Source organism: Pseudopipra pipra, chromosome 19 (assembly GCF_036250125.1).
Source record: "Pseudopipra pipra isolate bDixPip1 chromosome 19, bDixPip1.hap1, whole genome shotgun sequence".
Lineage (NCBI taxonomy): Eukaryota > Metazoa > Chordata > Aves > Passeriformes > Pipridae > Pseudopipra > Pseudopipra pipra.
In genome coordinates, this window is record NC_087567.1 from 10,430,641 (window position 1) to 10,456,203 (window position 25,563).

General features: G+C 51.2%; 1 protein-coding gene across 1 annotated transcript in view; it reads left to right on the forward strand.

The window, feature by feature from the left end:
- Positions 1–207: 207 nt before the first annotated feature.
- Positions 208–25,563, forward strand: part of MAP2K6 (mitogen-activated protein kinase kinase 6) — a 53,298-nt gene continuing 27,942 nt past the window's right edge. The window contains exon 1 of the mRNA XM_064676131.1: positions 208–432. Coding sequence (XP_064532201.1) covers positions 417–432 — 16 coding nt within the window. The 5' untranslated portion in view covers positions 208–416. The remainder of the gene's footprint in view (positions 433–25,563) is intronic.

Genomic DNA, 25,563 nt, shown 5'->3' on the forward strand with positions numbered 1-25,563 from the left:
CAGAAAATAGGGCCGTGGTTTGGAGCGGAGCGGGTCGAACCCCCCCCGCCCCACCGGGCCCCCCCTCTCGCCCCCCCTGCCGGCCATGGCGGGGGGCACAGCAGAACTACATCCCCCAGGAGGCAGCGCGGCCGCGGCGCACGCGCAGTGCGCGCCCCCGCCGCTCCGAGGCCGGGGCGGCCGCCCCGGCCCATCATGTAGGTGCAGCCGCGCCGGCCCCGCGCAGGGACCCCCGGCCCGGGCACGGCCCAGCCCCGCGGGCCCCGCCGCCACCGCCGCCCCGCTGCAGGCGGGGGCTGGCCGCGGACAGCGGGGCCGCAGCGCCGCATCTTTGTTCGGGCAACTCGCCCCTTTTGGAGGAGCCGCACGGGGGAAGTCTTTGTGCGCGCCCTTCCCCCCAGGCCAGGCGGGGGACAATGTCTCAGCCCCGAGGTGAGCCAGGGCTGCGGGGGCGGCGGCGGGACCTCGGCCGGGTGCAATTGCACGGCCGTGTGCATGTGCGTGTGCGTGTGCGTGTGCGGGGCTGCGCGCCTTTGCATGTGCACCGCAGTCGCGTGTGCGGGAGCCGCTGCAATCGCGTGTGCAGGAGCGGCTGCAAGTGCGGGTGCGGGTGCACGGGTGTTTGCACGCCCGCAGAGCTCGGGGGTGCAGCGCCGGCTGCGGGTGCATGCGAGCGTGCAATTGCATGTGCGTGTGCACGAGTGTGCAATCGCATGTGCGTGTGCAATCGCATGTGCGCATGCATGTGAGCGTGCAGTTGCATGTGCGGGTGCATGTGAGTGTGCGGGTGCATGTGAGTGTGCGGGTGCATGCGAGTGTGCGGGTGCACGCGTGTTTGCACGCCCGCGTGTCCCGGGGGTGCAGCTCCCGGTGCAGCTCCCGCCGCATTTCCTGCTCCCTTGCGCCGCAGCAGCCCCGCGCTGGCTCCAGCCGGGATCCGCTCCCGGGATTACCGAGCCCTGGCCGCCTTTGGCACGGCCGGGACGCAGGGGAAGGGGGTGTTGGAGGAGCAGCTGCAGCCGCGCTCGGTGCGGGGTTAAAGCAAACTTTGAGACAAGTCCGCGGAGGAGATGAAAGGTGAAACTGGAGTGGAGTTACTAGGAATTAAATATATACCTATGTTTCCATGGGAAAGTATTGTTCTCGTGCCAGGGCTGAGATCATTTTCCACCCATTCCTCTCCCCCCCCCCCCTTTTAATATTTGGTAACTTTTGGTCAGAGGCAGCAGCGGGGGTTTGTCACACCAGGACGCTCGGAGCGTGCAAAAAGGCAGGAATGGAGCATTTTGGAGGTGCAGAAAGGCAGGAATTGGGGATCCGGGAGCTGCAGAAAGGCAGGAATGGAGCGTTTAGGAGCTGCAGGAACGGAGCGTTTAGGAGCTGCAGAAGGGCAGAAGTTGAGAATTTAGAACTTGCAAAAGGGTGGAAACTGAGCGTTTAGGAGATGCAAAAGGGCAGGAATTGGGCATTTGGGAGCTGCAGAAAGGCAGGAATGGAACGTTGAGAGCTGCAGGAACGGAGCGTTTTGGAGCTGCAGGAATGGAACGTTTAGGAGCTGCAGAGGGGCACAAGTTGAGAATGCAAAAGGAAGTTGAGATGCAAAAGGGCCAGAAATGGGGGAATTTGGAAGCTGCAGAAATTGGGCATTGAGCAGCTGCACAAAGGGCAGGAATTGGGGCATTTGGGAGGTGCAGAAGGGCAGAAGTTGAAAATTTGAGAGCTGCAGGAATCGAGCACTTGGAGGCTGCAAAAGGGCAGAAATGGAGCATTTCGGAGCTGCAGGAGGGCAGAAAGGGGCCCGGCCCCCCGGAGGCAGCGGGAGGGAGGTTTGGGAAGGGGACAGCAGTGATTTATTTTTGCCAGCGTGGTGGCGAGCGCTCGCTCTTCGCGTTTAACTCGGTGGTTATTCCGGAGCGGCTCTGCCTTGTGTCCTGCAAGGGAGGGGGGAGGAGGTGGAGAATTTAATATTGCAAAAATGCTGTGGGAATGCAACAGCCCCTGCAAGAGCAGGCGGAGAGGTTTAAGGAGGAGTTGCTCCGGCCATTCATTGTGAAAATAGATGCCCATATGTCAGCGAGCAGCCACACAGATGCAGCTTTTGGAGCCTTTTAAATGCTTGGATTGGATGTTGCAGCTTGGCTCTCCCTGCATCCTGCAGCCCTCGCACATATTTGGGATTGGGGGGGTGAGAGGCAGCACATGGCCCGGTGGGAGCGGGTCCCAGACTGGGTTTGGGGGCTGCCTCTTGTTGTATTTATTTATTTATTTTTTTTTAATAAGCCATCTGTGAAGTCAGTGGCCTCTCCCAGTAATCCTTGCAGGGAGGACATGGGGAAGGAGGTGCTTGCACAGCTCTTGCCACACAGTTTTCCTTTGTAAGAAAAATGTAAAGTTGTTGTATAATTTATTCCTAATTTGGGTTTGCTGCAGTCATCTTTTCCAGCCAAGCAGGGAATTGTAAAAGTTTCCGACAGAAAGAGCCAAGGAACTTTGATAATGCAGGGTTGGACCTGGTGATACCCACAGCACTCTGCCCCTGGCTGGGGGGTCCCTGGGAGACCCTCGGAGGGGCAGGAGGGGCAGCTGCTGCCTGAGGGTCCCCAAAAAGCCTCAGAGTGGGAAAACCTGAGTGTGCAGAGCTGGTGACAGGCAGGGACCTGTGCTGGTGGCCCTGCAGCCCACCCTCCCCAGGGGCTGCTCAGCCTCTGTGCTCCCCAGCCCTGTCCTTCTCTGTCCTCCTCGGCACCAGGAAAAAGGGAAAACAGGAGTAGCCAACCCACAAAACACGATCCCAATGAATGGCATCATTCTTGAGTCCCTTTTCCGTCCATCCCGTGCTCTGCAATCCCAGTGTCTGAGCTGGAATTCCTTACACGGATAACTTTCCCAAGTTCAGCTGTTCAGGCCGGGGTTTTGCTCGGGAAGGGGTTTCAGCTCCGGGGCTTTGCACCAGAGGTGTCGTTCTTGGGGATGAATTAAGGGAGGCATAATCTGTGTTTCGGGATCAGCTTTCATGTGCTGCACAGGAGGTTCCTCGTCAGCTCTCTAAAATACAGCCCAGAGCCCCAGCCAGCTGCTGAACCCTCTCCCTGCTTTGAATCCTTTCCAAAGTTGTTCTGAGAATTTGCCAGAGATTAATGTGTTTTTTTTGTTTTTTTTTTTTTGATGCAGCTTGTCAGGGGAACATGTGAGCAGGAGGGTTGTTCCTGCGCGAGGCTTATTCCCTGCAAGGAATCTCACCTCGTTCAGGGGGACCCTACCTGTGCCACGTGAGCAAGCAGAGCTGATCTGCCTCCTGCACAACCACAGCATGGGCTGCAAAGGTCAAAACTCCCCCTGGAATTCAGAAGCAACAGTTTTATTCGGGGCCTTTCCATGGTAGGAAGAGCAGTTGCCTCCAGCATTGTGCTCATAGTTCTCAGCCAAGTTACCTGGACCCCGATGGGCTCCCCAGGAGTCCATCAAAATATAAAATACAGTTCAAATCTGCCTTTCACCCCATGCTCATTCCTGCCTTCATTCCCTAAGTTGCAAAATGATATTTTTTTTTTGTTGGATGGAGCAATCCATAGCAAAATTCCCTGGGCACAGCAGGTCCCTGCAGCCTGTTCCTCACCTTCAGAGGTGAGCCTATTCTAGACAAGTGGGACTTGATGCTGATGGGAGCTCAGGAGAAGTTGAATTGCTGCCCAAACAGGGCCCATTTGGCTGTCATGACTAATAGGATATGATTTTGGAAGAGGGGGAAAACAAAAGCAGAAGTCCATATAAATGACAAGCTAAGCACAGTTTGAGGCTGTAAATCTCAACTCTGGTGGCAGCAGATGTATCCAAGAGTCTCCCAAGTTCCTTGTGAAGAGGGGAATCACTCCCTGGAGAATCCCACACTGGAGAAGCCACCTGCAAATATGCAGATTTCTCCACTGGAAGAAGAAAAGGGGAGGGGCAGCAGTTCCCATTAGAGCACTGATTCAGAAATAGTACATGGAAAGGAGCGATGCTCAAGCTAAATATTGCTGCCCGTTGATCTTTGACTTTGTGGTTTCAAATGCAGTTTTCTGTGCTTGAGCTGCAGAGGGAAGACTGAGATTATGAGCAGCACGTCCCACGTGATGCTGGCTGAGTGTGTACCCTCTGGACTTTGACCACAGGCCCTGCACCTATTCAAAATATTACAGTTTTATGTGAAACACTCTTTTTTTTTTCTTCCTCCCCCTCAACCCCCAGCTAGAAGTCTCAGTGGAGCAGATGTAGAGGCTAAACGGTGGTAGTTGTTGTTTTTTTAAATCCTAGGTAGGTGGCAGGTTGTTGCTGGTGTAAGATTAACCCGTGAGCAGCTCCTGTGGGTTGTGCAATGTGCATTTTGCCTCGTCAGCACCACCTCAGCTTCTCCCCACTCACACACTCACTCCCATGACACAGGACCTGGCAAGGGCACAGGGAACATGGTCAGCCAGGTGCAAGCCTAGCAAAGCCTGGACTAGCAGCAAACAGCCGATTTCAGTTGGAGTTGTTGCTTTATTTTTAATTTATTTATTTTTTTTAAGGATACCCTGTTGAATTAGCTTCGCCCTGTTGCGTGTGCTGCCTGCTCTGCTGCAGGGATGGGAGTGCCTGTGGACCTGCTTTGGGTTGAGAGGGGGCAAATGTTTATAAAGAGGTTTAAAAGCCTCGTGCAGTGCCAGGCTGGAGGAATTAACCAGCAGGGGAAGAGGGAAAACCAGCTGGTTGGGGTAGGGAGTTTTTGGCTGGAGATGATGTTTGGCATAAACCAAATCACTGCTGTGCCTGGGGAGCTGAGACACCTGGCTGGGCCCCTGCAGTCGCTGTGTTTTGCTGCCTGCACCCCTGCAGAGCCCTAAGGAGGCGTTTTTAGGGTGCCCTGTCCCCATGTCCTGACGTGTCACGACAGCAGCAACGTGCTGGTCAGGGCAGCACCTCCCCAGTGCCTGGCAGGGACAGCACACAAGCATTGAAAAGCTTAAACTGTAGAAGCAATTATAGCAATAAAAGTGATAAGTTGCAGGGGGAAAAGGAGCAAAGAGCTGTTTTCTCCTCGCTGCCACACCAAGTGCTGCTGCTTTGTTACCTCAGTCACCAAAAACTCCGAGGTTCCTTCGGGGTGAGTTCCCTCCTGTGACACACACACAAGCTGCTAAGGTGAAGCAAATGATGCTCAATTAAAACCACAGGAGTAATTTAGGGAGATGAGACACCTCATTCCTCCCAGAGCACTGGCATTACTGGAACACAGGTTTGCAAGTTCTGGGTCCTGTAGTTGCAAATACACAAGGTGACTGAAAAGTTGCCTTTTTTCCTCCAAACAGTACCTGTGTTTGTTGTCACTTGTCCATTTTTTCCTGCTGAAAAGAGCTGTAGCAACACCTATGGGAGCCTCTGAGAAAAGGATTGAAAACCAACACACCTGAAAAAAAGCTCTGATCCCTTTTTTAAGTTGGAAGAGAGAAGACCAGTATGGGAGTTCTGCTAGCACAGGAGTGGGGATGGCCTTGCAGCCCTCTGCAAATGCACCTGGACGACCACAGCCCAGTCCTGGTCAGGATTCCCAACCCTTCCCCGTGGGGTTCCATGCCTTCACCCCATGAACTTGCATTCCTGATGCTCAGCCTGCCCACAGGGCTGCTCCTGCTCCAGCTCCAAAGGCAAAGCTCTGCACTTCACGTGCTGGGCCGGTCCCAGCTTTGCTGGCAGCGGGTGGCACAGGTACCTCTGGGTAAGAATGACTCACCTGAGCACACAGGTGTCCCTTGCTGCATTCACTCCTGTTTTGGGGGACTATTTTGAGGTGCATTGGAGTTGGCAGCTTGGCCACCAGCAGCATTATTGTGTGGAGTGTTGAGTCAGTCTCCAGTGCCTGGATAAATTGCAGGACTGTTGTTTTAATTTTAGACATGAACGGAGCTATAATTAAAAAAAAAAATCTGTTTCATTACCTGTAGAGTTACTTAACTCCCTTCCTTAGGGCCTGTCTGGGAATAGTTTAAGGGATTAGCATTATCAGCTAGAGCAGTGTTAGCAGGAAGGCAGATCCAGGAGCCTGGAGCTGTGCCATGACAGATATTATGATCTGTGGTGGCAAAGTGGTGAAGGCCATTCAGTGCAATTTCCATTATCTGCTCATTGCGCAAAAACTTGGGGCTTTTTCTGCTTTTGTTTTCCAAATCCACAACATTCTGCACTTTTACAAGTGTGAATGGAAGAGTGTCCCCTGCTCAGTAACCCTGGCTCAGTAAAAAGCAATTTGGAGAGGGGAAGTCTCGAGACTGTTGCTTGTAGGGCTTTCTTTCGCCTCAGAGCCAGAATTAAACCTATCCTTCAAACCTCACTCTTTTCAGGCAGGAATTCCAAACACCCCGTTGATGTTTCAGAGGGTTCATCCCACCATGAAAGTCTCTGGAGTGCTAAAGCACTTCTGAGTCACCCTTCCTTTGGAGATGGTGCAGACAAGGTGCAGAACATCCTTTGTGGAAGCTCCGAGAAGCCGCTCGTGCATCCTGGTCTGCTGCTGGGGCTGAACATCCCTCTGGATTTGCTATCCCAGAGTCAGGCAGGAGCCTGAATTTGTGCAGGCACGGTCAGAGCAGCATCTGATGGCACCAGGAGAGGGTTTTGGGGCAGGAGCTGCTCTGGCTACTCCCAGTTGCTGTAGGAGCAGCGGCCGTGGCTTTTTTGGGCTGCAGGAATCTGAGTGCTGCAAACAGCCTCTGCAGCTGAGGTAGGGTTTCATATTTGTAAGAGAAAAAGGCATTTTTTTTTCCCCTTATTTGAGCAGGAAAAGTTCACAGAGCAAAGCTGATCCAGTTTCTTGCCGTTGCTGTTTTGTTAGCCTACTTAGCCTGCAATTTTATAATCAAGGCTGGATTTTCTCAGCCTGCACACGGGCAAGATCAAAAATCATTAGGGGAACTGAAGCCCGAGCAGCATCCACTTTTACTGCATTCAGATGGAAACAGTGGGGGGAAAAAAAAAGGAAAGAAAAAACCAGCAGAAGTTGCAGATGAGATGCCAAAGATAAGGCAGCAATAGCAAATCAGTGCAGGAGTCAACACTTCACTGTGTCTGCAATAAGAGGCCTCTAATGAAGGCTGAATCAGCACGGACTTGGGAGCTGCTTTTCAAGGAGAATCTTTTTCTAAACAAAAATATGTAATTACACTCAGTGAAACATGCTTATCAGTGCCAAATGGCCTCAGAGCATCCTCTGGCTGCTCTGTAGAAGTCCCAGGTAACATGTTTTTGTGCCTGAGTTCATCCTGCAGTGGGGTCTGATCCCGAATTTCCTCTCTCCTGTGTTTTCAGCAGGGCTTATTTCACACTCAAGCAACAAGTTATAAAAATTACAGCTTCACTCCACATTATCATTTATCTTATGAATGTTTATTGCTTCTCCAGTAGTTCAAGGTCAGATATAGAAAAGGACTCAAAAGTCTTTCGTTGTTCTGACAGCTCCAAAGTGATGGAAGTCCCCATCTGACAAAGACAGACCTTCCCAGAGAACTGGCACCAAAAAGGAAGGGAGAGGGAGGATTTTAAAGGCAAACCCAGCATTCATTACTGACTTTATAGAGTAGGTTTAGATTAGATATTAGGAAGGAATCCTTCCCTGTGAGGGTGGGGAGGCCCTGGCACAGGTTGCCCAGAGAAGCTGTGGCTGCCCCTGTATCCCTGGAGGTGTCCAAGGCCACATTGGATGGGGCTTGGAGCAACCTGGGCTAGTGGAAGGTGTCCCTGCCCATGGCATGGGGTTGGAATGAGATGAGCTTTCAGGTCCCTTCCAACCCAAACCATCCAGTGGTGCTTTCCCTGGATTTGCTCCATTCTGTTTGCTCTCATCACCTCCCGTGTGCAGGAGCCCCAGCCAGAGCCCGCTGGATTCACAGGCTGACTCAAGTACCTGCAGGCAGGAGGTGAAGGATTCACTTAAGAACCAGGGAACACGAGATGAGAGGGCCCTTCTGGCACCAGCTCTGCGTGGAGGGTTTGTGCAGCACCTCACAGGGCCCTGGGCACCGGCTCCTTCTTCCAGGGCACTTCTCCAGTGCTGGCAGCTGGCCCCCACTCAGAGACACACTTCCCAGCTTTGGTTTCAGCACAGCCCTTTTTCCTAGGGCTGCTTTAATTGCCTGCAATTAGGGTCTGCAGTGCTGCAAAAGTATGAAGAAATAAAACCCAGTGTGGCTTTGTGAGGGCTGGGGTTGATTCCTTCTCTCAAACAGCTGATGCTGTGGCCTTTTAGAAGGGAGGTGTCAGCCTGGGACCGTGGGGTTTGTGCCTGTGGCTGCCCAGGGTTAAAGTACAAATATGGGATATTTATTGTAGTTTTATTCAAGGAGTGAACACCTGGAGGAGCTGAGAATAGCCATCCTCTTCTGCCAGTTGGGTGAAGAAAAGACAGGGACTTTACACGCTGTCACCAAACCCCCTTTGGGCTAAGCTACATCTTAAGTAGATTTGTTTAAGCACTGAACTTCAGCACTTGGCAAAAGTGCCTCAGGCAGAAGCACAAGCCACAGCACAGGGCTCTGGCAGCCCTGAGAGGCCCTGAAGGTGCAATGGGCCACCCCAGCCCCTGCAGAACAAGGTCAGGGTCTGGCCAGCTGGGACTCTGCTGTTAGTGAGGTGCAGATTCTGGTCTGGCTGGGATTTCCAAACTCCTTCCACATTTGGGAGGTAGCAACAGGACAGGGAAGCTGCTGTAGTTAAATGTGAACAGCACTGAAGTTTGGGCTGTGGAGCTGTAGATGTGTCCTGCTGTCTCCTCTTGCAGGTTTGCTCCTCTGAACAGAGAGATGCTGGTTAATGCAGAACTCCCTCCCAAGCAGACCTTGGTACTTAACTCTGTTAATTAAATGCTTTCCAAAACCACAAGATTGACCTTCACTGCATGCCCACAGATTTTTCTCTCATTTAACAAGCAGAAGGTTGTCAGAGTAGCCTATTAAAGCAGAAGAAAGGCAATGCTCTAATACTGTTGGGTTTTGACCTGTTCCAAAGCATTTTTCTGCTTTTTAACTCTTAAGAGATGAAAACCACAATCCTCTAACAACCTACCAGGAGAAACCAGGCTGGAGACAGGGAGTGCTTGGCTGAAACATGGCACAAAGTCTGATAAAATAGTGAATATATGTGAAATTGAAGTTTATTCAGATATCTGTACAATAAGCCAAGATAGCCATTATTATATAGACAGGTCCTTGTGTAACCAGAGAGCTGTGCTGTGTGGCACAGATTTGTCCTTTGGGAGATACCCTCTGGAAAAAAAATACAGGCAATTAACACAGACTCTGACTTCCTTACCTTTCCCAAGGACACCAGCAATTTGCTCATTGCTAATAAAACTTGGAACATCTCTACGGAAAAAACTTGAATTCCTGCCAAGGAATCAGTTCCACAAATTAACTGAAATACCAGGTTGGTGCAGTGCATGGAAGGACATCCCACACCAGCCCCCCGACAGCGTTGGAACTGGAGGGGGAGAGCCCAAAATAGCCCCTGGCAGCTGGGGAGGGCAGCACAGGAGCTGCATTCAGGGATGATCAGTAGTAAGTTGCTTTTATGGAGGCAGGAAGGGCTGAACTGGCAGCATTTGGCAGAGAGAAGGACCCCAGGGCTTGCACCTCTGCAGGTCTTTTTGGGGTGGCAGCAGGGGAATGTGCCCTGAGCTGGGCAGCACCACAGGCTGCCTCTGGCACCCCCTCAGCCTCATTCATGCCATTGGGCAACTTCCTTTGGAGCTAAGCAGGTCATTTTTTTTTTTCTCCTATTTTTTTTTCTCCTATTTTTTTTCTTCCCCTCAAAAAACATTTGGTACTTCCCCCGCAAGAAATCAGAAGCTTTATGTCTGATAAGGGGCTGGAACAGCTTCCTGCACTAGGAGAGCATTCCTCCTCTGGCTCTTCCTGCAGCCAGACCAGAACAATGCCAGCACTTCCAGTGTCATCAGCCCTTCACTTCACCTCTGAGCACACTCCTTGAGGGCCCATCCTGTGCAGCATCTCCCCAGCCAGCACCTCCTGCAAAGGGGGGGCTCCTTTCCCAGCAGCTTGTTTGAAAAAGGCAGGAGCAATCCTGAGGTTCAGTCAGAGCAGCTGTACCCAAGCAGGGCCCTGTTTTGGATGAGTAGGGGCTGAAGAGTTTTTTTTTTTCTTTCCCCTTAAAGGAGAAACTAAATAGGATTTTTTTTGGTGTTTTCATCTTGAAGCTACATGTGCATGTGCTGAACTTGGAGCATCCAAGCCCTCGTGCAGGAGTCAGTGGGACTGAATGTGCTTGGTTGGGGCTGAGCACACGCATAAGAATTTACAAGGTTTGGGATGTATTTTGTCCCGGTTGCTAAGTGGGATGGACATTATGGATTTGTGTCCATGATTTATGCTATCCTGCTGCTCTTGGTTGCTTTTTTTTTTTTTCCTCATTTCTGCTCTTCTTTTTTCCCATTTCTGCTTATCTGCTCTTGCACACAGAAAGCAAGATCAGTTTTGGGAGAGCGTGTGTGTGTGTAAGTGCAGTGACAGTCTCAAAACTCGCACGGGGAGTTCTGTGAAGGCTTTGACAGAAAGGCTTATAAAGAGAGGTTTGTGTTTTCAGCTCCTCGTTTAGAAAGCTGGGTGGAGAGATGTGACCTGACGGGCTTTGATCCACGTGGACATATGGGGAGAGAAAAAAATGTGCCCAGTTGTGTCAGGGACACTTTATTAGGGAAAAAAGGAGAAGTCTTGCCTGGTGCCACAGTGCTGTGCTGTAATGGATTTCTTCAGTGTGTTTTCCAAGTTGAGATAAAATGGCATGATGAAAACTGGGGAAGGGCTTTTGTTCTTTCCATACTGCTTGCTCTGTATTTGACACACAAGCGTGTGCTCTCCAGCCTGGAGAAGAGACTGAGGGGAGACCTTATAGAATTCTGCAGCTTCTTCTTGAGGAGCAGTGGAGGGGCAGGCACTGATCTCTGTTCTGTGTGACCAGTGACAGGACCCCAGGGAATGGCTGGAGCTGTGCCAGGGCAGGGTCAGGTTGGATCTCAGGGAAAGGTTCTTTCCCCAGAGGGTGGTTGGCACTGACCAGGCTCCCCAGGGCAGTGGGCACAGCCCCAAGGCTGCCAGAGCTCCAGGAGCATTTGGACAATGGTGGGACTGTTGGGGTGCCCCATGCAGGGTTTGGACTGATGTTCCTCGTGGATCCCTTCCAGCTCAGGATATTCCGTGATTCTCAGCAGGTGTCTGGCAGGTCATGCTCTCTCACCTCGGGCTACAATGGGTTTGAACTTTAAAGAGCTTCCCTGGAAGCCACATCCACCTTCACCTGCACAGCTCCTGGAGCCTCCCTGCCTGTGCCAGCCTGCCCTGCTGAGGTGTTTGCAGGCCCAGGCTCTGTCCGTGGTGGGACAGACTCGCTGCTGCTGGTGGAGCAGCTCCGTGTGCCAGTGGTTTCCTGGAGCTGTTATTGCTGACAGAGCAATAAACAGGAGGGCAGTTATTCCCTGGAGCCTCCTGTCCTGTCCTGGTGTTGGGGCAGTGCCCAAAGCTGCAGAGCTGGAGCCTTGGGTGGCTTGGAGGGGACACGAGTTTGGCTTTCCAGCAGTTCCCTTGGCTTCTCCCTGTGAATAGTGCTCCTGTATGTTTTTAAAGTAGGACCTACACGTTGGCTGGAGGCATTGCCAGCAGAGGGAGCAGGAGTTAGTTCCTCCCATCTGCACTGTCCAGAACTATGAAATACCGTCTTTAATAATTCAGATATACAAATAAGCAAATAAGCTCTTAAATCATTAAAGAACAGCTGTCTAACAGGGTAGCACAAAGTCAGGCTGGTCAAAGCCATGTTGAAAAATTAAGCACAGTGTTTGGCTGAACCTTTACCAGAATTTCCCATGACAAAATGTCAGGCAAGGAAGCAGATCCTCTCCTTCCATGGCAGCGCTGCTGGTGCTGTGACATTCCTCTAATGCAGGAAAACCTCTGGCTGAGGTTGCCACCTAATTTCTGACCTACACGTGGATTAACATAGTCCTCCTGCTCCCCAGGGACTTCTGCAGAAGGTGAGGATGGTCACTGAGGGCACATTCCTCTATTTCCATGGATATTCCCATTTGGCTGTAAATATTATTGATGCTTCATAACTCACAGAATGACCAAATCAATGAGCACTTTTCTCTCTTTGGAACATAACTTGCTCATTTAGGCTGAAGGTGGCTTTCCTCATGAGCAGAAAATGATAACCCCAGGTTTTATATGCAGAGCATCAGCAGTAGATGTCTGACAGAGATGTAGTTGAAATGTGCAGATTTATAATATGCTGAACAAATTCAATCTGTGCTTGGTAAATTGAGACTCCTGTGGCTGCCTGGAGCACCTGGTAACAGCAATAAAGCCGTGCCTTGGATTGCCCGTGGTACCAGCTGGATTTTATTCCATCCTGCTGTGAGGGTGGTTACACCATGACAGGTACCCCACAGGGAAGGTGTTCAGTGGGTAGAGGCATCTCCATGGAGAAGTGGGGCTGCTCTAACATGTGTGGAGCAGGAGCTGGGGGATGAATCTCTGTGCTTGCTTCTCTGGGGACGGTGACACCCCGAAGGGGCTGTTGGCTGAGCTCCCCAGGGGAGTCCTGCCTGGCCCATCACACCCTCCAGCTTTAGCAAAGTCCTGCTTTTCCCATGTTCCAGCCTCCTGACTCATTTTGGCTGAAGAAGCCTCAGCTCCTGCCCACATGGCTTTGCCAGTGGATGCTACGAGGCAGCGTTGGGCACAGGAGGGGGATGATGGGGAGCCCCCGGTGTCCCTGTGTGGGTTGTCCCTTTTGGGACTGGAAAAGGGGCTGAAGGTGGCAGGTTCCCAGATGTGCTGCAGCTCTTTCAAAGGCTAAGCCAGCGGTCTGGCACAGCCTTTACACTCAAGATCCCTCTCAGCCTGGCACTTAGGACAGGCTTAGAGCACGTGCTTAAATCTGAGCACCAACAAGACCCAGGAGCCTTCCCAGCCAGAGCCACAGGGCTGCGAGTGCAGCACAGCAGAGAGTGGAAATGTCACCTTCCTCTTCCAAAGCAATTTGCATCTCCCGTGCTGGCAGCACATCCGACAGCTCCAAGAGGCCCTGGCTCTGCCAGGACAGCAGCCCCTCAGGGCTGGGCAGCTGGGGGAGATGCAGGAGCTGATTTGGTTTTTCAGGGGAGGTGAAGCTCTGCTGCAGGGCCCCCGCTCTGCTTCCCTAAAAACACTTTGCAGGATCCCCTGGGAGAAAATCCCATCTGTGCACTGAGCACATTAAAAAAACCTGAAAAGCAAAATTGAAACTGGAGGGAGAGCTCAAGCAAAAAGGTGCCTGTGGGGTGTCTGATGGGGAGGGGATCTTATCACCCTAAGAAAATTGGGGTTTGAGGCTCTGCAGAGAAATGGGGAAAGGAATTGGACTCGATGATCCTTGTGGGCCCTTCTAACTCAGGATATTCTATGATTCTGTGTTTGTATGAGGTTCACTGTGTCAGGTTTCCCAGGGAGCAGCGGGTTTGGGAAGCACAGAAGTGTTTGTAGCTGGGCTGTGGCACATGAATTTAAGGCAAATCCTGCCCCCATTGTGGCAGGATTTGCATTGAGGCAGATGGAGCACCTGCTTTTATGTTAAATATAGGACAGTTGCTGCTGCCTGCTCGCTGTTCGTGTGGGAAGTCGCTCAGAGCCTCGTAGCTGCGTGTGGTCACTCGCTGAGGTGAAATCTTGGTGGATAAGGGGAAGTTAAAAAAAGCAAGTGGAGCACTGGGAATGATGCCCAGTTCGTGGGCAAACCCTCAGCATCCCCTCAGCTCTCACGTTGCTGTGGGAGCTTCAGCCCCTCCTCTGTGGGGCTGCACGGGGAGCACCCATAGCACAGGGAGACCCTTCAGGGTGCTGCTGCTGCCCCGAGGAGCAGAGCCCACCCTGCCTTCCTGAGGGGCAGGGAGCACAAAGGCTTGGATAAGCCTTGCACGCCACGATGCAGGAACATTTGGAAAGCTCTTTGCCCTCCTGTGCTCCTCTTCCTCTGCTGGCAGGTGTGGGAGGTGTCCGTGCCCCTGCCCACATGTCTGTGCCCGGGCAGAGCCCACCTCCTCCAGTGCCACGGGCAGGTGCTCTTTGGCACCGAGAAAACAGGCACGAAGGTAGTGGCAGTGAAAGCAGCCTCGTCCTCCAAATCCTCCTGCACAAAAGCCCTTTTGTTCGTCCAGTGAATTCCAAGAGCTTTTCTCCAGTTTTGATTCCAGCGAACTCCCACTGCAAGCAGACAGGCTGGAGGGCTGGAAACAAAGCAGCAACCAAATGAAAAGTCCCTCATAAAAAAAAAAAATCCCCACGAGGGGCTGGAGGCTCTTGACAAACAGCTTCCCCAGCCTGCAATTCCTGTGGATTTCCTAATTTGAGATAAGCAGCAAAGAAAACAGGCTCTGGGATGGGGAGGCAGCGAAGCCGGTGGACCTTGGCAGAGGGAAAATACGGGCATGATTTATGGTGTGCCGGGGGCTGGAGGGAGTGCCTGCCCCTTCTCTTGCCCCCAGAGCTCCACTGCTGGGATTTCTCATGGTACCAGGGGCCATGAGGCCCCAGGGGCCTCTGTTTCTCCGTGGGATCTCCAGCACCATCACGTCTTTCCCAGAGCAGCGGGAGGATGCGGCCGCCCGAGCGCGGGAGGCGCAGGAACACCACGAGGGATGCAACCAGCTCCAGAGACCACGAGGAGCAGAAAACCAAGTCCTTTTGGGCATCTCTTGGACCCCAGTGGGATTGCCCTGAGCCTTGGGCTGCCTCTGGCTCTCCTGTTGTGCAGCCACGGGTGATTTGCAGGCTTTGAGGGTGTTTGAGGTGGCGTGGTGGGGACAGAGGAGTGCAAGTGGTGTTCCTCTGTGTGTGATGAGGGGAGGCTTGGGCCACCTGTGAAATTAAGCTGCTGGGTGGAAAAACAGTTAAGCAAAGGAAGGTGAGAAGGAAGAAGAGGCTTTGGTCCCTGTAGGATTTATGTCAGGCTGTTGGAGATGGGAATGTGTGTGGGCAAACCATTGGATTTTGCATTTTGTGGGTTTGCATTTTGCTTTCTGCCTCCACAGTGGTCTCTGGAAGGATCCAGCATCTCTGGAGCATCCAGGCACAGCCCCAGCCTTGGCACAGGCATGTGTTTCCTTGCAGCTAAAGGAGGTCACAGGTGTCTCACAAGCCTGGTGGGGATCAGTGCTGCTTTCCCATCCTTATCTTGAACCACTTCCATGGATTTGGGTGAATATTCTCAGGTGCCAGGGGGGAGCAGGATGGTGGTGTGAGCCCCTGCTGCCTCGTGCCCCCTGTGCAATGTGGGCTGCTCCTTTGGTGGCTGCCAGTGCCCTCATCCATGGAAGTCCTTTGCCTTGGTGGATGTGAGTCAGAGCCCACGGCAGCAGAGGTGTTTTTGTGGGTGTTGCTGGAATTGGAGTGTGCAAATCCCGGTGCCCCGTTCCTCCTGTCCACCACCTCACAGTGCCTGTCCCTGGCAGAGCATCCTGCAGCTGGGGTGAGTGAGCAGAGAGCTGAACATTCCCATTTTCACCCACCTGGGAGGTCCTGGCTCCAAGGAGGATGGCTGTGATCCCTGCTGGTGCTGGGATCAGCCCAGCCCTGGTTGGGTGGAATTCCCTGAGGGCAGGTGCCCCAGCCCGGGGGCATCGGGGCCATTCCTGCTGGGGGATGTTGCACTGTCTGCAGGAGGTGCTGCAGTCTGGGAGGAGCTGTGCCCTTTCTCCCAGGCCATGGGGGTTGGAGCAGCTGGATGCACGCGCCGGATGAGTTCAGCCAAAGTGTTGTAACAAGGTTTTTAATATTCCAGTCTCTTGTACTCTGTGCTGAAAGCTGTAGGCAGGCAGAACGCTCCTACCTACCATCTCCCACCTCAGGTAGGATGGATTTAGGGCTGCTTTGCATTGCATCTGTTTTCTGAAGGAAAGCTGGCTGATCCAAAGGCTGCCTGGCAGTGCAGGATGCCAGGGGAGGGCTCTGGCCTTGTCACATCTGCAGATACCAGTGTGGTCCTGGCACCAGCCCAGCAGGAACATGAAGGTGGCCCTGTGCTGTGCCTGCAGTTCCCCTGATAGATTGGAAGTGATACTGCATCTGGGCTGGGAAGGGACATCATCTGGAAAAGCTGTTTGTTGTCACCTGCCTGTTAACATCAGAAGAGAGGATGTGGCTGCTCTTTGCTGATCTGTGAGCGTGAAAACAGGTGCTGAAGGCCCTTTTCCTCTCATATTGGCATTCCCTGCAAGGAAACAGTGGAATGGGGTGCAGGGAACACACAGGGCAGAGCCCAGTTGGGAAGTGAAGTCCAAAGTCCTGGCAGTGGAATGTCCAAGCCCGTGTGGGAGCCCACGAAACAGCTCAGTGATGTGGCAGCGACTTCCACAAGACATGAAAGATGATCCTGAACTCCCCAGCCCTCTCCTGTGCAGCTGTTCTGTATCATCCTCTCCATCAGACGACCAGCCTTTGTCTCCAGACTGGCCTTGGGTGCTGGTGTCCCACAAAACCTGCTGGATGGTTGTTCCAGCATGTGATTATCCCGGTGCTCCCTGCAGCTCCTATGGGCTAGAGCTGTGGAGGGGCTCATTTTTCCCTGCTGGGGGATTCCAGGAGGGTACACAACTGCCCCAAAGCTGTATCAGCTCCCTGCCCCCTCCCCAGAGTCCCTGCAGCCCCGTGTTCAGTGCTTGTCATAGCACAGGATCTCATGTCTAACCTCTATCAAAGTGTCTCTTCCGCTTCGCCCTCGGAAGGTCTTCTAAAATTTGGAGGTGCACTCTTATCAGAGTGACAGACAGACTCTCTTAACCAAAATGTGCAGATAGATAAGAAGAAATTGCATCCCTCTGGTTTCTGTGCTGACATGAATAACCCAGCAGCCTGCAGCCCTTTTGCAGGGTGTGTTGAGAGGAAAATGGGCAGAGTAAGAGAGATTAGCCTGAATCAGGAAATTACCTTCAAAATTGAATTACTGAAATACAGAGCTTACTGAAAGGGGGGCAAATAGGTTCTGATATTTGCAGGGTTTGGTGACATTTCTCTGTGTGTCTGCACTGCAGGATCCAGGGATTAGTCTCCTGGAGTCTGTGTTGCAGACCTTTGTGCTTCGCCTTCTTCCAGCGTTTTGTGCTGTCCAGAGCTTCCCCTCAGAAGTGTCTCCTGCTGGAGGCCAGCCCGAGGCAGGCACGGAGGGCTGACCTTGTGATTTACCTCTCAGCAGAGCTGGAGATCTTTGTCTGGGCCGTGTCTGTGCCTCAGCAGAGCTGACCCATGTCAGCCGCCGCCAGCTGGGAGCTGCTCCCGCAGCAGAGACACAAATAACCCTGGCATTGCTCAACCCCTGCCACCGGTGCACTGGGTGCACCTCCACCGCTCCCTGCTCTGCCCTGCTATTTTGGTTTGGGGCCTCTCCTGCCCTGGGTTTATTACAGGTTGCAGGGTTGAGTCAGAGGAGCAAGTTGGGCCCTGCGACGGAGAAACCCCAGGGCGGGCGCTGGCACGGCCGGGTGCTGGGGCACAGCTGGGGCACAGCTGGGTGCTGGGGCATGTCTGGGGCACAGCTGGGTGCTGGGGCACAGCTGGGGCACAGCTGGGTGCTGGGGCATGTCTGGGGCACAGCTGGGTGCTGGGGCACAGCTGGGGCACAGCTGGGTGCTGGGGCATGTCTGGGTACTGAGACAGTGCTGGGTGCTGGGGCACATCTGGATGCTGGGGCATGTCTGGGTGCTGGGACATGGCTGGGTGCTGGGTCATGGCTGGGTGCTGGGTCATGGCTGGGTGCTGAGGCCCTGCTGGGTGCTGGGACATGGACAGCTGCTGGGCTGTGTCTGGGTGCTGGGGCAGGGCCACCCTCCAGGCAGGACAGTGCTTTACATTCTCAGCACTTTAATGTGGGTGGAAGTGGTATCAAGCTGTGCCCAGGCCTTGCCTTGCTCTTCTCATCTTTGGGAGCCTTGGGAGTCAAAGTGAGCCGTGACTGCAGCATGGTCTGCTCGTGTGTTGTGCCAGGGTTTCAGGGTTTCCTACTGTGCTGTCGTTTCTGAAACGCGTTGGCAGAACCCATCACAGGCATAAAAGTGCTCTCCCTCTTGCCTTTCCCTCTTCCTGACCCAAAATGTGGTTCCTGGGGGGAAAAAACGGGAAAATAAATAATGCTTTAAGTCAGACATGGATGTGGCAGTGGCCACCAAATGACCCAGCAGCTCCATGGCACCGAAACGAGAGGAAGAAAGCCTGGAGCTGGAGCCACCTCGCCCGTGGCAGGCTCAGCTCTGCTCCCCAGACAGCCCTGAAACGAGTTGTTAAGGAAACAGATTTCAAATTTGCCGTTTCCAAGGAGTTATTGCAAACAACCACGAGGGAAGACACAGATAAAGGAAGTGTGGGAAACGTCCCTGTCCTGCACAGAGGACATACCACCATCCTTGCTGGAGCATCTCCATTTGCCTCCAATCCCGTTTCTCGTGGCAGTGATGGAAGAGCAGCCAGTGGCACTTGGCCAGGGAAGCAGCTCAGTTTATTTCAAGGAGACAGCTAAAGCACATTATCCACCTCATCCCTTCCCTTGGCCTTTGGTTGAAACTTCAGCAGCTTTTAAGTGTTGTTTGCATATTAAATTCTTTTTCTGTGGCTTCACGAGGGCTTGGAAAACAGATTTTGAGACCCGCTTTTCCATATTATTGATGCTTGTGTGAACACCTGGCTTTTGGTTTTCTCCAGAAATTAGGGCTTGGCTAAAGCTCTGCATTTACAAACTGGATGGTGAGTGCAGCTCCAGCCACTCACCCACCCTGTCACTGGGACCCTGCTTTGAGCATTGTCCAGAGGGATTTTAGGCAGCTTCACCAAAGGGTTTTCGAGACACACAAGCCAGACACAGGGGCAGAAGTGGTGAGAGAACTTCCCTCATTCCTCCCCATCCCAGTCTCCAAGCCCCTGTCACCAACACCCACCTCCCTGTCACCTGCAGTTCTGTCCCATGGACATTTCAATGGAAGAGCTACGGTCTGGTTCCACACTTGGACTGCCTGTATGGCAGAATTCAAAGGGTTTCAGCCCCTGGGAGGAAGGTGGTGGTGCAGGAATCACTGTGGTCACAGCTGTGGAGATGCCACAACAACCCAAGGGAGGACCTGTGGGGCTGCCTTGGGGAAGTGGCCGCTGGGGGCAGATACATTTGTGCTGCTAAAACCACCAGAAGTGGCTGATTCAAGGAATTTCTCCCCCATTGGTGTTTGTTCTCTTTGCGGACTCGATTCCCATTGCAGCTGGAACAGAGCCAGGTTGTGAGAACGAGTCCAGGTACAGCAGCATGGACCCACTCCTTCAGAATGTGCTTTGTTATCTCTGTGTATTTTCATTTTTAAGCAGCAACTTGGCTGGGAACCTCAGGAGCCTTTGCTGGGTGGCTGTTGTTTAGTCTGGAGGTGATGAGTGTTTGCCTGTGGGGACACCAGGAATGCTCATGGGACACCTTCCTGTTCCTGGGATGTCCCCACTTGTGGGATTCCTTGGTGGAAAGACCTGGGCAGGACTAAAGGGTTTTTAACTTGAGAAGTGGGGAGTGGTGACGAGCTGGTGCTGGGGCAGGTGACTGAGGCCTGGAGGAGATGGGCAAGTCCATCCCCAGCCCTTGGACTCTAAAGTGTGCTAAGATGGGTTTGTGTAATAACCATAATAATTTGCAAGCATAAATAATGAACCTCTGAGATGATATTTAATACTTGTTAAAAGTATTTTTCCCCTCTGTGTGAAGCTGATGTTAAATATGAGGTTGCTACATCTTCTACAGCAGCAGCAGCTGCTCCAGGTGACCTTGCTCTGCCTTGGGTATCATTAGCAGCTTTAAAGTTTCTCAATTTTTATGTCCAGGACTGTTCATCAATGAACTTCTCAGAGATTTGGCCGTTTCCACGTGTCCTGCAAAGCTTAAACTTCTCTTTGACAGCATCAAACCTCCCACTGCTTGCTGAAATATGGGCTAGAACTGAGCTATGGGATAAGAGATGCCCTTTTGCACTTAAAGACAAAGCCTTTGCATGAAGAACTCTCTCCTGCTGGGCATTTCCAGGGTGTTTGGGACACAAAAAATTTAATCTTTATTTCTTGGTTTTGTAAGAACCATCTCGGTTTGGGGTTTTGCACCTAAGCCATTCCCACTGCAAAGTGGCACTTCAGGATCAGACAGGACATTGGTTGTGGAGCAGTGGGGTGCAGGGGTTTCCATGAGATGCAGTTTCACTCTTTTTCCATGGAAATCCACCAAACAGTTCCATTTTTTCCCTCATGTTAGAGATGGGGGTTTGCTTGCACAGGGAGTACAGCTGATAGGGGAAAACCAGACCATTTGGCTTTCAAAAACTTCCAAGGAATCAGACCAAAAAATCCTTAGGAAAGACAGGAATAGTAAATGAGCCACTTTTATCTCCTGAAAAAGTGGGAGAAAGAGGCATTTCCCGCCTGTGGGATTTTACCAGCAAGTTCTGTGCTAAAGAGTGTTATTTGAAAGGAAACGTTGCTACATGGCTATTGAACACAGCTTTAATAATAAATTGTGGTGAAGACAGAACTAGTTAATATCCTTTGATGGAAATAGGAGCTTTTTGTGGCAAGGAACCATTAACTTTGGATTGAATCATGAAAAAGTTTTTGACTGCAGTGAAATGTCAGGAGACAGGGGAATGGGATTTTCCTTCTGAAGTCGAAGTTTGTTTTCTGTTACAGCCTATGTGGGCAGTGAATTCCTCTGTCTTCCCTTTCTTTGTTATTCTCTGTTCTGCTTCCTACCCTTTCCCTGCGAAACTTTGAAGTTTCCTTTTTCAATATTGATATTTAAGGGTGCCCTGATTGAGGGGGGTTGATGACATCCATCTCTGTGCTCTGTCAGTGCTGGTGGGAGGAGGTCAATGAACCCATTGCAAGTGTATTTTTCTCCCCTCCCTGAGGAATTGGGTTTAAGACCTTCACAGGGAAGTATTTAATGTGTTTTCATTAAGTCAGGGTTTCTTTTTCCTATTAGGATTTTTGTTTTCAGACCTCATTTGGTTCTTAGTGTTGGCTCAGTTGGGCTGGTCTGAGCCATGCAGGGGTCGGTGCTGGGGCACGGGAGGTTGTGGTGATGCTGCAGCCAACTGCTGGAATTAAAATCATGGAATCATGGAATCATTAAGGTTGGGAAAGCTCTCCAAGATCATCGAGTCCAAACATTAACCCAGCACTGCCAAGCCCACCCCTAAACCATGTCCCCAAGCGCCACATGCACTTGAACACTTGGAACACTTCCAGAGCTGGTGATTCCACCACTTCCCTGGACAGCCTGTTCCAGTGCTGACCACCCTTTTGGTGAAGAAATTCTTCCTTAATCTAATCTAAACCTGCCCTGGCACAACCAGAGGCTGTTTTCCTCTCATCCCGAGACTATTCCAGCTTCCTTGAGCAGTGCATTTGCAAGAAAGGACCGAGGCTTTGTAAAGGTGGCAACTGTTCCAGCCCCAGTCGGTTCAATACGTACTGTGGGTAATTTTTCTGCTGAAAGAAAGTAGATTCAAGCTTGTGCTTAACATTGCAGATACTCTGGATGTTTTGCTGAATCCAGACTGGCTTCTGGAGGTGTCTCTCAGCATTGCTCCAAGCCAGGCTGGTTTTTTTTTTTCCCCTCAATTATTCTTAAAACTTGGCTTTTGAGTCAAGTACTTGTGGATGTCTCCGTGTGGCAAATTGCAGAGAGAGCTCTCAAAAGAGCTTTAGCTTGAAGGCTCAGGGACCAGCAAGGCCTCAGGGGTTGTTTCCACAGAAAGCTCATGGCTTTTTGGGTGCTGGGGAGCAGAAACACAATCCCAGCTGCTGATCCACCAGCACAGGGAACCTTTTGCAGCAGGAGCCACGTGTAGACTTCGTGCTGTGTGTGATGGGTCACTGGGCCTTTCCTTACTGCAAATCCCAAGGAATTGCAGTGAACCCCCTGCACTGGTGCTCAGACCCTGGTTTGGGCCTCAGGATCAAACCTTGTGCTGTTATTTTGGTGTCTGAGGCACTCAGGGCTTCTGCACAGCTTGGGTGTGGATGGCTGGTGCCTGCCATGGGTGGCCTTTGTGCTGCAGCCTGTCTCTGAAGTGGGGATTTCTTTATTTAATCACCTGCTTTTATTAGATTTGCAGTCTCCCAAAGCTCAGTTTCTCTGTCAGATGGGGCTGGAATGGGCCAGTGGATTTACACTTACCACAAGGGACACAGACCGTCAGATAAACACGTGGGGCGATTTTCTTCAGGAAACAAAGCCAAAAATAGTAATGAATCATAAAAACGCTGTGGAAAATACTGGTTTTCTGGTGGATGGAACAGGTAACATCCAATTTTGTATGTTATTAAGCTGCCTCCACATTCTGAGCTCCTGTGCAGATGATTCTCTCTGCAAACTGCAGTTTTATATGGTGTCATCTCTCAAAGCTGTGGCAAACTGGGGGATTTTATTTTGACAGCAAAACACTTGCTTGGCAGTTCCTATTGAACAGAACTGATCTTGGGACTTCCAATTATTTTTTTTTTTTCCTTGAAGAAAACAACCCTAAACCTTTAAGCAGCTGTGTCTGGGGAGAAACTCTTTCAAGGGTGTGTGACCTGGACCGTTGAGTTTTGGAGCAGCTTCAGGGGCTCAGCTGAGCCTCTCCTGTGCAATGGAGACCTGGGGGCTGGGATAAGGGGGGATCCCAGTTCCTGCACCCCACTGCAGCCTGCTGGGGTGGCAGCCCTGGCTCTGCTCCGTGTTCCTGGTTTTAAGGCAGTGTCAGGGGTTGCTGATGCTTCCTGCAAACCACTCTTAGCCACCGGCCCCAGAGGCTTGGAGAGATGAGTGCTTTGCATGTTGGAACAAAAGGAGCTCAGAAACTTGGCCTGATCCACTTGGGAGGCTTGGAATTGCCTGATTTCAGCCCAGGAATCATTAAAGAACCCCACGGTGAGTGGAGTCACCACGTTTCCCCTCCTCACCCCAAGCTCATCCCGTTGGTGCTGCAGGTTCCAGTCCCAGATACAGCAATTCCCATTTGCAATCCCTTCTCCCGGTGCCATCTTGAAATCCATGTTCTATTCTTGCTGCTGTTGTCTCTCTCTCTTCTTTCTTGAAAAGAAAACCCCAAAGAATGTTAAACTGTGCCTGCGTCTTGGCAGCTCGAACGCACCAACAGATTGCGCTTCAAAAAAATGGCAAAGTTTCAAAATATTGTATTCTGTGAAGAAGAGACAAGGAAAATAAACTCCCCAAAGTGCAGATTTTATTTCACCAGAAGGCAGAAGGCTTTTAATATTTATTTGGGTTTGGCACTTGGCTACCTAGTTCTGCTGACACCACTTGTGAGCCACGATAAGATTAAACGCTGTACAACCTGTTCTGGTTCCAGTTCAAATTAGGGTAATTTCCAGTAGGTTCGTTTTCACCCTCCCAGAGCTGCCCCAGAGCGGGTTCCTGAGGTTCAGGTGCAGCACATGAGGTGGTGCAAGCAAAGCCACAAAGGGAAAAAAAGAAGAAAGGCAATAACAGAGTGAATTTGTGCCTGTTTCTTGTTTGATTTTGGTGGTGCCAATGCGATCGTGGCAGAGGGGAGGGCTGGTCCTTGTGCTGTGTCAAAAGGCAGCTGGTGAGTGTTGAGAGGGAGAGCTCAGCTCTGCGGAGGCAGTTCCTGCCTCTGTGGGCACCTGGGTGGATGTTTGTGTCTGGATTTCCGCACACAGAATCAGGCTGAAGATGCTTTTGTTGTGCCTGTGGTTGTCTCGTTTGCTCGGGGATGCAGGCAGAATGGACTCTGGGGGCAGAGAGTTCACTGGGATGGCAGGCTTGGAATATCCACAGAAACAGGGGTTTTGTTTGCCTGCACTGCCAGACCTGTGTTTTTGGGATTCCTTTTTTAGCTGCCACACCACCATCCAGAGCACTGTTACCCATTTAGCAGCCCGATGGATCCGAGGGGCACTTGGCACAGCTTGGGCAAGGAATGGAATCCAGAGCATCCAGCACAGCAGGGCTTGCTCCTCACTTGTGCCTTCTGGGTGCCTGTGTAGTTCAACTACAAAAACTAGAAGGAAAAGGGTCACAGAACTGCAGGACTTCCTCCACTGGGTTTTAGCATCATTTTTACTTCCTCACAGACCAGCTTTTACCTCTTGGGAAGACAGGGCTGTTCTTTGTGCTTGTGAGTGACATTGCTGCTTTTATTTTGCCTTTTCTGTGTTAGATTGGAAGTTCCTGGGAGCAGAGAATTAGCTTTTTTTCCAGTTTTCCCCTTTATGTAAATTCACAGCTCTGTTGATTTCTAATCTTGACAGTGAGTGTGCACAGGGGTTTCCAATAAATTCTTTTCCCCTGAGGTGTCAGCTGGGTTCTTCCATCCTGTCCCATCCTGGAATGACTCTTTGCCAAAAGGAGTGAGCCTGATCCCATCTTTTGGAGCAGACAAGGAAAAAAAATATTAAAAAAATAATAATAACAGCAATCTGAATTGACTAATTGATTCCTAAAGGTCATTTTCCATCCTGGGTGCCTGCACTTTGATCCAGCACCCCTCTGGCACTGGGATTCACAGGCATCTATTGACAGGAGTCTGTGGCAAAAGGAAAAACAAATTGGAACATGGATAGGTGAAGTTTGAGAGGGAGTGTTGGGAATAGAGGGTAAAACTCCTGCTTAAAAGAAAGGCAGTAACTGATACAAATTGTTAGATTGAAAATGTCAAACACCTAAATTAGATGCCTGTGCCTTTTTGAGGGGGGACCAGGGATTTTCTTACACAGCCAGATGTTTACCTTGGGGTTTTGGTGACATGACTTATGTTTCCAGGTTATTTTATCCCTGGATTCCAAACCCCTTGCTGAAATGTGGCTGTATATGTGCAGTCATAAAAAGGTTCTTGTGTTTCTCTGCTCTCTGCCTGGCTCTGTGTGTGCCTGCTTGGACCCCCTTTACAGGAGAGCTGCAGTTGAACTCCTTGAGAGCTTGAGCTGCATCCAGCTCAGAAAAGCTTGGCTGGTCAGTGTGAAGAGAAACAAACAGCTTTGAAGCCTGCAGAACTTAATTCTGCTTTATTTTTGCTGGGTTTGCACAACTTTAATGACCAGGAGATGAAACATCCAGTTAAACATCCAGAAAGTCCAGAATCAGAATCTGGACTTTCAGATTCGATTTTAAAAAAAAGGTTTTTAATGCTGCCAGGGTTTGCAGTTATGTATCTGTCATGGTTTAAAATCTGAGGAATATTTTAAGGGATCCTGCGTGGGTAGGAGGAGAAATACCTCTCCCTTTGCATTTTCTGCCTTTGCCAGAGCTTTTGCCTGTTTTCTGTACCAAGTTGGCAGCCAGACCTTGCAGGTCTAAATGAAGACTTACTGAACAAAGGCACTTTATGTTTGAACTCTGTGCCCTGAGTCTACACCACCAGCCTGGCCAGGCATTTATGTTAAATAAGGTCAACAAATATAGACAAGCTGCGTTTTGCAAATTAACCCAAAACAAATCACAACAACAACAACAACAAGGACAACAACAAAA